Source organism: Tetrao urogallus, assembly GCF_951394365.1.
Source record: "Tetrao urogallus genome assembly, chromosome: 16".
Taxonomy (NCBI): Eukaryota; Metazoa; Chordata; class Aves; order Galliformes; family Phasianidae; genus Tetrao; species Tetrao urogallus.
The window spans coordinates 730,259-743,167 of record NC_136829.1 but is presented as its reverse complement, the minus strand read 5'-3'; the positions used below and the strand labels follow the sequence as shown (position 1 = coordinate 743,167).

At 55.7% G+C, this 12,909-nt stretch overlaps 1 protein-coding gene across 1 annotated transcript in view; it reads left to right on the top strand.

Annotated features, from left to right (window-relative positions):
- Window positions 1-12,909, top strand: part of CHD6 (chromodomain helicase DNA binding protein 6) — a gene marked incomplete at both ends in the record, with an annotated part of 71,547 nt that overhangs the window by 45,709 nt on the left and 12,929 nt on the right. The window contains 12 exon segments of the mRNA XM_079543411.1: window positions 213-377; window positions 1,050-1,229; window positions 2,316-2,426; window positions 3,564-3,766; window positions 4,177-4,376; window positions 8,108-8,267; window positions 8,576-8,665; window positions 9,498-9,601; window positions 9,886-10,015; window positions 10,278-10,338; window positions 10,934-10,991; window positions 11,715-11,934. Coding sequence (XP_079399537.1) covers window positions 213-377; window positions 1,050-1,229; window positions 2,316-2,426; window positions 3,564-3,766; window positions 4,177-4,376; window positions 8,108-8,267; window positions 8,576-8,665; window positions 9,498-9,601; window positions 9,886-10,015; window positions 10,278-10,338; window positions 10,934-10,991; window positions 11,715-11,934 — 1,682 coding nt within the window.

Below are 12,909 nucleotides of genomic sequence, written 5' to 3'. Positions count from 1 at the left end.
CTCTAAAAGCACAGGTGGGCAACACTTTGCCTGTACCTGCTGGTGGAGGGGTTGAGGAGAGCAAAGGCTGAAGCCTCATCCCCATTTCCTTGCCTTGGAGTGGTGGGTCTGGCTCCTACTCCAGCCCAGCCACAGGTGCTCAGTGAGGGGTGCTCCAGGAGGTGGGAGATGTTGGGCTCGCATGTTTCAGCTTGTGGCCTCCTCTCTCCTAGGCTCAAGCTCGCTGCCACCGGATCGGGCAGAGCAAGGCAGTGAAGGTGTATCGCCTCATCACCAGGAACTCCTACGAGCGGGAGATGTTCGACAAGGCCAGCCTGAAACTGGGCCTGGATAAGGCTGTGCTGCAGGACATCAACCGCAAGGGCGGCACCAATGGGGTAGGTTAGCAATCAGCGGGGTTCAGCAGGAGGCTCTGAGATAGAGTATGTCTCCTTCCCATGCATCCTGTCCCCCTGTTTTCTCTGGGCAGCTGCGCAGGGCTGTGTCCCCACATGGGGCTAAAAGCCTCAGATTCAAGTAGGATGGTTCTTACCTGAGCTCAGACCAGACCATACAGTTCTCTGCAGCACCAGTCCATTGTCAGATTGGCCAACATTCCCAGCCTGTCTGTTCCTCTCCTACCAGAGCTTAAGAGGCCAAAGCCTGTGTGGCTGCTTTGCTGCCCCACATGAGAAGAAATTGTGGGCTATATTAGCAGCCCACCCAGCCCATTTCAGCCATGCAGAGCTGTTTTATGAGCATTGAGCAGTACTAGGCAAAGCAGAAAGGTAGACTGGAGAGAGAAAGAGGCTGGGTAACTCCTGGAAGAAGTGCAAGTGACTGTCAAGTTGCAGCAGGCTTCTGGGTAGGGAAAGCCCAGTCCTACATGCTCACACTGTGGCTCACACCTGGCAGGCTGCCCCTGCACTGTCACAGGGTTTGTGGACACATGGTACTGTGTCTGGTTGACATGGACTCATGCAGCAGGAGGTCTGGGTCAGAAGAGCCTTCTCCCATGGTGCTGGTGCCCAGAGCTGGTAGGGGGTGGTGACGGTGTTGTGTTTGGGCAGGTCCAGCAGCTCTCAAAGGTGGAGGTGGAGGACCTGCTGCGGAAAGGTGCCTATGGTGCTCTCATGGATGAGGAGGATGAAGGATCCAAGTTCTGCGAGGAGGACATTGACCAGATCCTGCAGCGCAGGACGCAGACCATCACAATCCAGTCCGAAGGGAAGGGCTCCACCTTTGCCAAGGTGTGTCATGCTCTTTGGGTGGGAAGGGAATTGCCTTGTGGGGCAGAGGGGGCCACTCTGGGGGGTGTAGCTCAGTCCTGTTGGCGTGGCCTCTTCCCTGTGTATGGCTGAAGCTGTCCGCCTGGAGGCCAAGCTCTTCTGCCTGCCCCTGAATGCCCGGGAGTAAGACCTTGTTGGAACATGGAGACAGCCATTCTCCTCTGGAATGGCTCATGGTCTCTGGAGATGGCAATGGTCTCAGGAGATCAGCAGAGCTGTGAGAAGGCAGCTGCTAGCCTGAGAGAATTGAGAGCTGTGCCAGCCTGGCAGTGTGCACTTGCAGTCCAGAAGGCCAACTATATCCTGGTCTGTGTCAAGGGAGACACGACCAGAAGGGCAGAGATGTGATTTTCTCCCTCTACTCTGCTCTTATGAGACCCTGTTCTTGTGAGTACTGCATTCAGCTCTGGGGCCCCTGGCACAAGGATACAGAGCTGCTGGAGTGGGTCCAGAGGAGGCCATGAAGATGCTCAGAGGGCTGGAGCACCTCTGCTATGGAGACAGGCTGAGGGAGCTGGGGGTGTTCTGCCTGGAGAACAGAGGGCAGAAGGGTGTGGGAAGGCTTTGTGGTACCTTCAGCACAGCCCATCCCTGTGGCCAGCCTCTCTTCTGCCATAGGACATGGCTCTGTAACAGGACCCCTGGAGAGGTGGCAGGACCTAGCTGCTGGCCTCCACGATGCCGGAAGCTGTGTGCTGCCACACCATGGGGAGCTGTGTGCCTTGGGGTCCTGACAGTCCCACCAGAGCAGCCTCCTGCAGCCAGCTCCCAGGAAGGAGCCCAACAGGCCGGCTCTGTGCTATGCTCTTGGCTGCTGTCCTTGGGGAGTCATCGGGCTTCCCTCTACTTGCAGGTGGCACAGCCCAGGCTCAATTTCCAGCAGGCCAGACAGGACTGTAATGGAAAGAGAGTCAGCTTCCTTAGGCAAACAGAAGAGCCTTCTGACATATGTAAACATAGGGTGCAGTGCACTGGGGATCTCTGCTGGGGAAAGCACATCTGGAGAACACAGCTGCAACTTGCTCACTCACCTTCTCTCACTCTCAGGCCAGCTTTGTAGCATCAGGCAACAGAACTGACATCTCCTTAGATGACCCTAACTTCTGGCAAAAGTGGGCCAAAATAGCAGAGCTTGATACCGATGCCAAGAATGAAAAGGTAAGATCCAGTTCATGGCCTGTGAGCCCCACAGCTGGTACAGAATTGTCCCACATTCATCTAAGTCTGGGAAGTCCTTCAGTGGCTATGTAGGTCATGTTCAATCTCCAAGAAGCAAACCTCTCTAAGATCCAGAAACAAATAGGGCTGAGGGGAGCTGCCCAGGCTTCTTCAGCCCAGGTGGAGCAAGTGGGGGAACAGGTTTGAATTATGCCACTGGTTTCACCATGTGTATTTGCAGCCCTGCTGCCCTGCCTTCAGGCTAGTGATGGGAATAAGGAATAAAGCCAGGTTATCAGGCAGCCCATCTCTGTGTCTGAGCAAGGGGATGTGGTCTGTCAGTTGGATGCTACAGTGGTCTTGCCTACTGCCCTGCTTGGCAAATAGGCTCCTTCCCAGCAGGGAATATGGGGAATGTGCCTGCTGGAGCTCCAGGGAGCCAGAGCTTGCCTTCCCCTGACCTGATTGCAAAACTGCTGGACCTTCTGTGAGCATCTCCCAGGGTAATATCCTCGCACCTCCCATGCACCTCTGTGAGCATCTCCCATCCTTGTTCTTGGCCCTGCCTGCCATGTGAATGCTAAGAGGAACTGCAGCCTTGCTGGTACATCTGGAGGCAGCACAGCTGGGGCTCCTTCCCTGAGTTGGGCTGATGATGACGTGGATGCATTTGGCATTGATGGGAAGGAGGCATGTGCATACCACTTGATTTCATGTTGCTCCTTTCTGCCCCTTCTCGGAAGCCGCCTTTCTTTTTCCAGCCCACCTGTCTCCCCATCAACACAGCAGTTACACCACCTTCAGCACTGCTTGTCCCAGGCATTGCTGGGAAGGCCAGGATTGTGATTCAGAGCTGAATCAGCTGCTGAGCATCAGCAGTTTGACCTCTGAAGGCCCGATTTTCAGCCTCTGAGCATTCAGGCAGAATTATGTGCTGTCTCTGAATTGTCTTGTGTGCACATGAAGCAAATTTGGGACTGGAATCCTTGTGGCAAGGTGGTGACTAGCCCCAGGGCTGGGAACTAGGAGCCAGAGGCGTGAGCAGAGCCAGGGAGCAGCAGCAGGGCGAATTTACTGTGCCGTGGAGGGCAGGTGTTGCAACCCACACCTGAGTGCATTCCCTCTTTGTCCCCATAGGAGAGCTTGGTCATTGACAGGCCCCGTGTGCGGAAGCAGACCAAACACTACAACTCCTTTGAGGAGGATGAGCTGATGGAGTTCTCTGAGCTGGACAGTGACTCGGATGAGCGCCCCACTCGCTCGCGGCGCTTCAATGAGAAGACGCGGCGGTACCTGCGGGCTGAGTGCTTCCGTGTGGAGAAGAACCTGCTCATATTTGGGTAAGTCTCCCCCCTCCCAGAGACCTCGGACACGGCCTCCAGCTGCCCCAGCACACAGGTGGGCTCCCAGCTGCCGCAGTCGCATTCTGTCCGTCCTCAGCAATAGATACCCAAAGCAGCGTTCCCTTCTAGCAGTGACCCGTCCCCGTGGTACCTGGACTCCTAGGCTCTAAGCAAACGTTTGGGTGGAAGGGGAGTTTAGGGGACAGAGCACGAGCTGGTTGTCAGGGCTTCCAGAGTCTGCTCTTGCTACAGCCTGTTCAATCCTGTGCAAACTTCTCCCTATCTCTACTCCCATGATGTGGGGATGTAAGACCCTGTCCGTGAGAGTTGTGCCCTTTGTGAACTCACGCAGGGAGGTCTCCAGCTGCATACGAGTGTTTATTGTCTCTCTATTACTGCGGTTCCAGCTGGGGACGATGGAAAGATATCCTGACCCACGGGCGCTTCAAGTGGCACCTGAACGAGAAGGACATGGAGATGATTTGTCGAGCACTGCTGGTTTATTGTGTCAAGCACTACAAAGGGGATGAGAAGATAAAGAGTTTTATCTGGGATCTCATCACACCAACGAAGGATGGCCAGAACCAGGCACTGCAGAATCACTCAGGTATTGCGTGTTCTCTCTGCCATTGCAACAGTACCTGTCATTAGCGTGCCTTCTGCAGGACTAGGCTGAAGAATTGAAAGCAAAGCCATTTGAAACAGCCAGGAAGCACTTGTGGTGGAGCATGACAACTCTCTCATTGTAGATAAAGTGTCTGCCATGGGACTGACCTCCATACAGACCTCAGAGACAGCAGCAGGGGCTGCCTTTGTGTGGGAGTGCATTTCATGGCTCCTGATGCTTGTTTGGCTGTGGCTGGTGTGGAGAGAGCTTTGCAGTGAGAGCGGCCTGCAAAGTTTTATCTCGGTGTACTGTCAGGGTTTCCCTGTGCTGGGGGACGCTGCTCTGTGAGCTCATAAATGTTGGTGACCAGGTGAAGATGTTGGCTGGGACAGTTGTGAGGGTGCCTGGCTTTTCCTCAGAGCAGCTTAGGATGCAGAACAGATCATCACACCTGTGCCAGCCCAATACAAAGGCTAAAGTTGGATCTGCCTGGCCCTGGCCTTTAAGCTGCTCGGCTGTTTGGAGATGGCAAGGGACACTGGCAGTGCAGTCTGTGCAGCTGTCTCATCCTATGTCACCAGCTTGTGCCTCCTCTTGTCACAGTTCTTGTCCCAGACACCCTGCTCTGTAGTGCCTGTCCTGGTTGGTGGGGGTGCAGTTTTGATGATTTGTCATGAGATGCTGCAGTGCAGAATCCTGCTGAGGTGGTGCAGGACCCCTTGTCTCAGGTTTGGCTACACCCTCCCTGTCGAGCGGACTAGTGCATGTATATATGAACTCTGAATACCCCGCGTATCACACCATGTGTTCAGAGTATATTTGCATCTGGATTCTGTTGGGCTGAGGCTTCCTATGTGTCCTCAGCTTCTGATGGGGTCCAGCAGAGGCTTTCCTTGCTCTACTCTCCTGCTGCCCCTCTGGCTCCCAGGGGCTCTGCAGACTTTCCCCCGTGCCTGTGTTGCGTCATCCGCTCCCTGTAGGAGTCCCTTGCAGCACAGCAGAGTGCCATCACGCAGCCATGGTGGCCTTTCTCTTCCCTGGTATGAAGCCTGTGCTGGCTCCTTGGGCTAGCTGGAGGGTTGCAGCCTGGGACACATGTGCCCGTTCTGTGTCAGAGGACTTTGCACCAGGCAGAATCATGCCTGCATCACACGGCTTTCAGGACACGTGAGTTGGGCTGGGAAGCTGTGGGGGAGTCCTTAGTGCTCTCTTGGGGTGATCAAGCCCCATGGCTGTGTGCTACTTGTGGGGCACACAGTGAGGAGTGAGGAGGCTGGGTCTGCCCAGCCTGCTTTTGGCACCACTGAGACAGGCTGATACCTGAGACTCCTGTTTGAAGACAGCGGCATGCAGGTGGAGCACCTCCAGAGCAGGGCTGTCACTGAGCCCAAGGATGTGCTGAGCACGACACGGTGCTCAAACAACATGGTGCAGTCTCAAGAGCCAGCGCAACTGCTTCCTTCTGTCTGGAAATGTCTGACTGGCATACGGCATGAGGTCTGAGCGTGTGGCCTTAGGGGCTTCCTCCAGTCGCTTCCTTCAGCGGGAGCTGCTGGCAGGGCTCCCTTCTGCTCTGCCATGCAGCCCTGCATAGAGCAGCTTAGAGCAGCTGGTCTGAGCTTGAGAGCCCTGTGGGGAGCAGAGCAAAAGGAAGAAATGAATTGGCTGATATGAATGGGCTTGATGTAAGTAGTACCAAGTAACAAACAAGCAGCGGTTTAAGTGAAGTATCAGTAATGCTTTACTGCAAAAAGCAGCATTATAACCCATGTGTTTGGATATTTAGCACAGAGAAGCAACCTGAGCTTCTCTGTCATCTTTTCAGAGTGGCTTTTCTCAGCTATGTGTTGGCCAGAGGTTGACAGAACCATCTAGTCTAAAGTTGGGGGCTGGAGGAGAGCAGAGCCCTCCAGTGCAGAGCAGGCACACAGCAGGTGCTGCCATGGCTCACCAGGGAACCAGAGCTCTCCTGGATGCGGAGCTGATGAAGCAATACATGCTCCAGGCACTTCTGATGGGCAGAAAGCAACAGAAAACCTCCAGCCCTTGCACGTGCCTCCTGGATCCTCAATCCTGTGTCAGGGTGACTGTGAAAGGGTGAGCGGGAGCTGCAGCCAGCCCTGCTCAGAGCTCTGCTGGGCCCACCAGGCTGCTGCTGGCCATCCTGGCATGGGGCTGAGCTGTGAGAAAGGCAGAGTTTGCCCAGACATTGTGATGCCAAATTGGTGCTGGGGCAGAGCCTGGTGACCACAGCTGCCTGAGCTGGAGCCGTCTTCGTGCCATGGAGCTGCAAGCACTGTGCAGGTGTTGAGGGCACCGTGATGCTGTCTGCTCTGCCCGGTGTCCCGACAGATGGCTGCAGCAGCAGCACTGAGGCTTTTCTTTCCCCTGTGTGTGACATCAGCGGGACTCTGCCTGGGAAGTGCACAGTGCAGCTCGTCTCCCTTGGAATACTCCAAACAATAGTGACCTCACCGGGCATCATTCCCGTGCTCTGCTCTGAATTCACATGTTATTTCAAGGTTGAAAATGTGTTTTTCAGCTCCAGCCGCAGGATCTCACTTTATCTTTGTCAGCCAGATGGAACCGCGTTGCTTTCTCATTCATTGTGTTTGCCAAGTGCAAATACCACCTGCAGTGATCTGGTTCCCACATAGCCCTCCTTCTGATGCATGGAATGGGAAACAACCCCAAAAGATCAGATCATCAGGATTATTTTCTGGTCCTTGATCATGTGGAAGCCTCTTACTTGAACTCTTGTCCAGAATTTCTCTTGTAGTCCCTAGAGGGTGAGCTTCAGAGGCAGTGTTGGCCAGGGGCTCTGAGAGCTGTGCCCAGGGCTGAGGTCCATTTGATGTTTTCATACGTACATCAAGGGATCCTGTTATCCCTTGGGCTCAGCACTGCACTGTTTCTTTGGTGATCCCCACACTCTTCTAGGAGATGGAGTCTCCCATGCTCTAGGTTTACCTCATGAGCTTCATTGGCAGCTCCTTCACCTGTGTTGGGCTGAGTGAAGACGTTACAAACCCCCTGACATCTGTCAGCTTTGATCCATCTGAGATGTGCCACATCTATCCCATGTGATGCAAGTGCTAAACAGAAATGGCACGTCATGTTAAGCAGAGTGTCAGAGTGCTGCTCGTTGGCTTTATCAGACAGCCCTGTAGCGTTATCAAAAAGCAACAGCCTGTTTTCTTAAGATCTTTCCTGTCCCAATCCAGCGCTGACTGATAATTTTATCAGAGCTGTTGCAGTGACAGAGGAATGAATCTTCCTGTGATTTTTCCCAGCCCAGTCCTTCTTTCCAGTCCGTCCTTTTTACCTTATGATACACCTTTCAAGCTGTGTGGCCATGCTTGTCTCTCTGGTCGTGGGCAGAGAGATCTTGGAGATGGGTGTGATGCTCCCAGCTCTGTTTTGGAGGTGATCTGAAGAGCTACAGATGAGGCAAATTGGGGGCTTTGAAGTGTGCTGAGCAATGCTTGCCCCACAGTTGCCAGCCTTACTGGTCTGCAAGAAGGGTGATGACCCCACCACATACCTCTGCTATTCAGTGGCAGCATTTTATAAACCTGGGCACATACTCATCTCTGCAACCCTGGCTTGCAGCCTGCAGCCCACAGCCGTGCAGGGCTCCCAGCCGTGCTGCCTTGACACGGCTGTGCTGAAGGTGCCTGGCCTGGCCCTCAGTGCCCATGGTGCTCACTTGCTGCCACTTGCTGTTACAGGTTTGTCAGCACCAGTGCCCAGAGGCAGGAAGGGGAAGAAGACAAAGAACCAAATGCTGCTTCCTGAGATAAAGAACGCAGACTGGCTTGCTACATGCAACCCTGAGGTGGTCCTGCATGATGACAGCTACAAGAAGCACCTCAAACAGCACTGCAACAAGTGAGTGTAGGAGCCTGCGACAGCTTGTGGGGCATGAAGGGGGTGGGAGTGAGCCGTGGGGGGCTCTGAGCATCATGCTTTGGTGCTCCTCCTGCTGACAAGGCTGGAGCAGTGTTCCAGGCAGCAGCCAACAAGCTGCCCACCCTACAAGGAGTCAGCGTTCAGAGAGTGAGTCCTCCCATGTGGGAACACCACGTGGAACAGCTTTCGCTGCCCTCAAGACCTTCACGGCATCCCCCTGTAGATGCTCCAGTGAGAGTTCTGAGTACCTGCATGCGAATGTGTGTTCTCTGTGTGCCCGAGAACAGGGTTCTGCTGCGAGTGCGGATGCTGTACTACCTGAAGGCTGAGGTGCTTGGGGAGGCCGCTGACAAGGCCTTCGAGGGCACTCCTGCCAGGTAGGAACTTCAGGTGAACCCCAGCATTGCTTCTCGTGGTGACAGTAGTGGTGCTTGAGCAGTGTCCCTGTCAGCCCGGCCCAGGCAGGCCAGGTGAGCCAGGCACTGCAGCCCCATCACCGACAAAGCTGCATCCTTTGGTGGTGGCTGTGTGTGAGCAGGGGCTGTGGCAGCTCTGAGGCCGCAGTGCCATCCCCAGGGAAAATCTCTGTGTGCTGCCTGTTGAATTGGCCTTCAGGCCCAAAGGAAAAGCCTGCAGGGACTGCACCCGTTTCCCAGGGCCGGGCCTCAAGCAGAATGTGCCCCACTGCTGGGGCCTACTGTCTCTTCCCCATGCTGAGGACAAAGGGGCTCTGCTAATGCCACCCAGCTCCTGACCTACCCACTGTCAGCTCTTGGTGCTTCAGAAAGAAGCACAAAATACTCAGATGAATTTCCTGCAGGAGGGGCTGCTGCCTTCCCCCGGATGGTTTGTGCCAGCCCAGCTCCATCAGCACAAGTTTGTGTGGAGGGAATGTCGCACCCCAGCCTGCCAGCTGTGCTGCTCCTGTGGGTCTGGCTGGCTTGCAGTGCTTCCTCCCAGCAGACAGGAGCTCTTGTCCCCTGATGTTTCTTGAGCGGGAGGGCTGTGTGGTCTTTGGAGAAACAGCACAGGAAATGCTGTGGGTGCAGTGGGGCAGACCCCAGCTCTCCCCAGGGAGACGTGTCAGGCCAGCCCTGCACTCCAAGCTGTCCCCAGCTCTGGCCTCCCCCTGGCCCTGTCCCTCAGCCCCTGGCACACTGCCGTGCCTGGTGAGGCTGCAAGAGGAGTGCTTACACTTGTCTGCTGCAGAGAGCTGGATGTGCTGCTGCCAGACATTGACTACGTGGAGATCCCAGTGGACTGGTGGAATGCTGAAGCTGATAAATCCTTGCTCATCGGTGTCTTCAAGCACGGTATGTTGCCAGCTTGTGTGGGAGGTGGGCAGCGGGTGAGAGGGAGCAGCTGGCCAGAGCCACAGGACTCGAAGTGGGTGTGGTTTGTATGCTCCCACATCCATGTAAGGGGCAGAGCTGCAGCCATGCAGTGCAGCTGTGCAGGGCCAGAACAGCTCTTTCCAGTCACCTGCAGCTGTGCAGGGTCAAGGCAGCTCTTTCTTAGATGTACAGCAGGAGGTTCACCAGAGCAAGGCTCAGGCCTACCCTCACCCTGTCTTTCTCCTCTCTGATGGCTTTGGCAGGTTATGAGAGGTACAATGCCATGCGGGCAGACCCGGCGCTGTGCTTCCTGGAGAAGGTGGGCATGCCTGATGAGAAGCTGCTTTCTGCAGAGCAGGGCATCAGTGACGGGGCTCAGGACACTGCTGAAAGGTGGGCAGGGGATGAGCTGAGCCCTTGGGTGCTTTGCAGAGCTCCTGGGCCTGTGTGAGAAGCTGGTTGGTGTTAAGCAGTGAGCTATGCTTATGGAGGGCAGTGAGGGGAGAAGGAGGCAATGTGGATGGGAGCGTGGCAGGCAGTGGGGAGCACAGGTGGGAGCTGCTCCGTGCTGTAGGGATGGAACTGCTGGCTGTACTGCTGGCGCTGTGAGAGAAGTGGCATCTTACTATTAGGACTAATTTTCTGTCTTATCCAGGGGCACCATGGAAAAGGAAGAGAGCAATGGAGAAAAGCTGGAGGGGCTGCCGAAGCAGGAGGTGAGTGGGATTGGCAGTGATGGATGCTGCTGCCAGGGCTGCTGTCCTGCCCAGTGCTGCAAACATGGCTCAGCTCTGCTGTGGAGCACAGGGGAGCAGTGCTGCCTGCATCCCTGTTCTGTGCAGTTGCTGCCTTGCCAAGCACAAACTCTGGCCCACGCCATTTCTGCTTGTTGGAGCATGGCTTTTTCTTGCTGACCTGGACAGCATCCACTTCCCAGGGAGCAGAGGGATGTCGGGGGCTGGGAATAGCCAGGAGGCTCTCATGCTTGGCTTCGGCAGCCATAAAGGGCTTTGGCAAAGGAGCCAGGATGACAAGCGGTGGATCAGGCAGCCCATGAGGGTGTGGCGTTTGTGTGGTGCTGTCAGTGCTGCTACGGCCCAATTCATTGTGGTGGGGCCCAGAGGAGACAACGCTGCATGCTTGAGCTGTCAGCTCTGCTGTCAGCACTGCTCTGCTCCTGTGTGCTGAGGGCTGCTTGCAAGGATGTGTGGTCCTGCGGCCCAGTCCCTGCCAGGGCCATGGAGTGAGGGCTGAGCAGCGTGACCTCCTGTGCAGCTCAGCAGCGGTTCCTCTGATGGTTTCTTTCTGCAGGACGTTGTGGCTGCTGGGGCAGGTGAAGCTGGCGAGAAGCGGGATGAGCCATCGGCAGGTGAGGCTGAATCTCCCACAGCATGTCACGGTGCTGCCCAGGGACTGGCACAGGAAGGGCAGAGCAATGGCAGGGGCTGCTGGGGGGAGGGAGGGGTTGGGTCTGTGCTTGTGGCTGAGAGCATAACCTGGGCAGCAGTGCATACCCAGCACTCCCTCTGGCTTTGCTGAAGGGCAGAGGAGGCTTGCAGAAAGCCTGTTTGGCACATTGCCCTGCTGGCTGTAGGAGGAATGTCAGGCTTGGCTTTGCTGTAGCCCAGTGCAGTGATGGCAAGAGTATTTCTGGGGTGAGAGCACAAATGTGCTCTGAGAACTGAGTCATGCACAGCCCAGGGATGGGCTCTGTGGCAGGGCAGGCAGCATCCTGAAAGAGCAGTACTGAAGCCAGCTGAGATGAGTGCGTGGGGTCTCTGCTGTTGGTGCCGTGAGCTGCTCTCTGCAGGGCAGGCAGGGCAGAGTGAGTCCTGGAGGCTGTTTAGCCCAGAGCCGTTGCTTCTACCCCAGTCTCTGCCCTTGGGCTCTCTGAAGGAGGTTCAGACCTGGTCGGGGTGTGAGCCAGCAGCTTTTGGGGTGCACGGGCCTCAGGGTGGCCACCACAGACAGCCCCTCTTTCCCAGTCACACGAGGTGAAGGTGGGAGGGAGATCCCGGAGGCAGGTGGCAGCGCGCGGCCCTGGGGCTCTGCAGCGTGCGTTAAATACTGATGTCCTTGCTGATGTTTGAAGCCCAGGATGGCTCCGACTCAGACAGATCCTGCTGGCCTGTCTCGTCTGCCCTCACAGCCAGGCTGCGGCGGCTCGTCACTGTCTACCAGCGCTGCAACCGCAAAGAGTTGCCTGCACGCAGCGAGATGCTGGTGCCTGGTAACCATGGATACTGGCTGCAAGATGAGGTGTTCCGGAGAGCCTCTGAGATGGACTCGGTGAACAAAGAGATGCAGAAAAGGTAATAGAGCACCAAGTCCAGGTAGTGGGTCCTTTTCACAGCTGGTTTAGGCCTGGTGATGTCCCTTCTCCCCAGCAGCCACTGTCCCTGCAGCCGGCTGCCTGCAGCAGAGGCACATGGCTCCTTCCTCCACTGTTCCCAGCACTGGGGACCCCGAGGCCTGGACACCAGCCCAGCCCAGGGAGTGGCCCGCTGTGGTTTGCAGGTAATGGCTGTTGGCAGCACGAAAGCAAGCAGAGGATAGCCCATCAGGATCAAATCCAGCATCCGCTGGGCCACTGAGCAGAGCTGTGTGCTCAGAGCCCATCGTGGGTGAGGGGTGACGGATGAGCACCGTCGGCCTGCCCAGAATGCCCAGCCCTCCTGGCTGCATTAGCCTCCTGCTAGAGGCTCCTGGACACTGCTGGTGGCTAACTGCCGTGTGTTCCCATTCCATTGCGCTCCAGCAAATGGTGAGACTGTCACCAGGTACCCAGCACCCCTTTTTGCCCATTTTGAGCACATCTGCTGCTCCTTCCTATTTCATGGGAAGGTCTGACACATTTGTCTTTTGAGGATAGTGTTACTGGAGCCTCAGCATCCCTCCCTGCTCACTTCGTGGTTGTATGGAAGCTGCTCCAGCCCACTGACCTTCCCTAGAGCTCTGTTTATCACACTGGTCAAGATGCTGTTGTGCTGTAGATGCTGCAGCAACCAAATATTTCCTGTACTTTATCTCTATGGGCCCTTTTTTTGGTTACCTCACAGGTGTGTCCCTTCAACTGGAAGTCTTGTAATAAGCTCTTCTTTGGCTCGTTGGTTTGGATCATTCTTTTTTTTTATTGACTTCCTTCATGTTATTCTCATTTTTGGAATGAAACATCACTGCAGAAGACTCAGCCTGTGGGAGGAGGGGTGGAAATGCTGGTCTGGGTGTACTGGGTTGGGTTTGGAGTGCTGTGGGTGCTTCTGCCCTGTCTGCTCTCCCTTGATGAG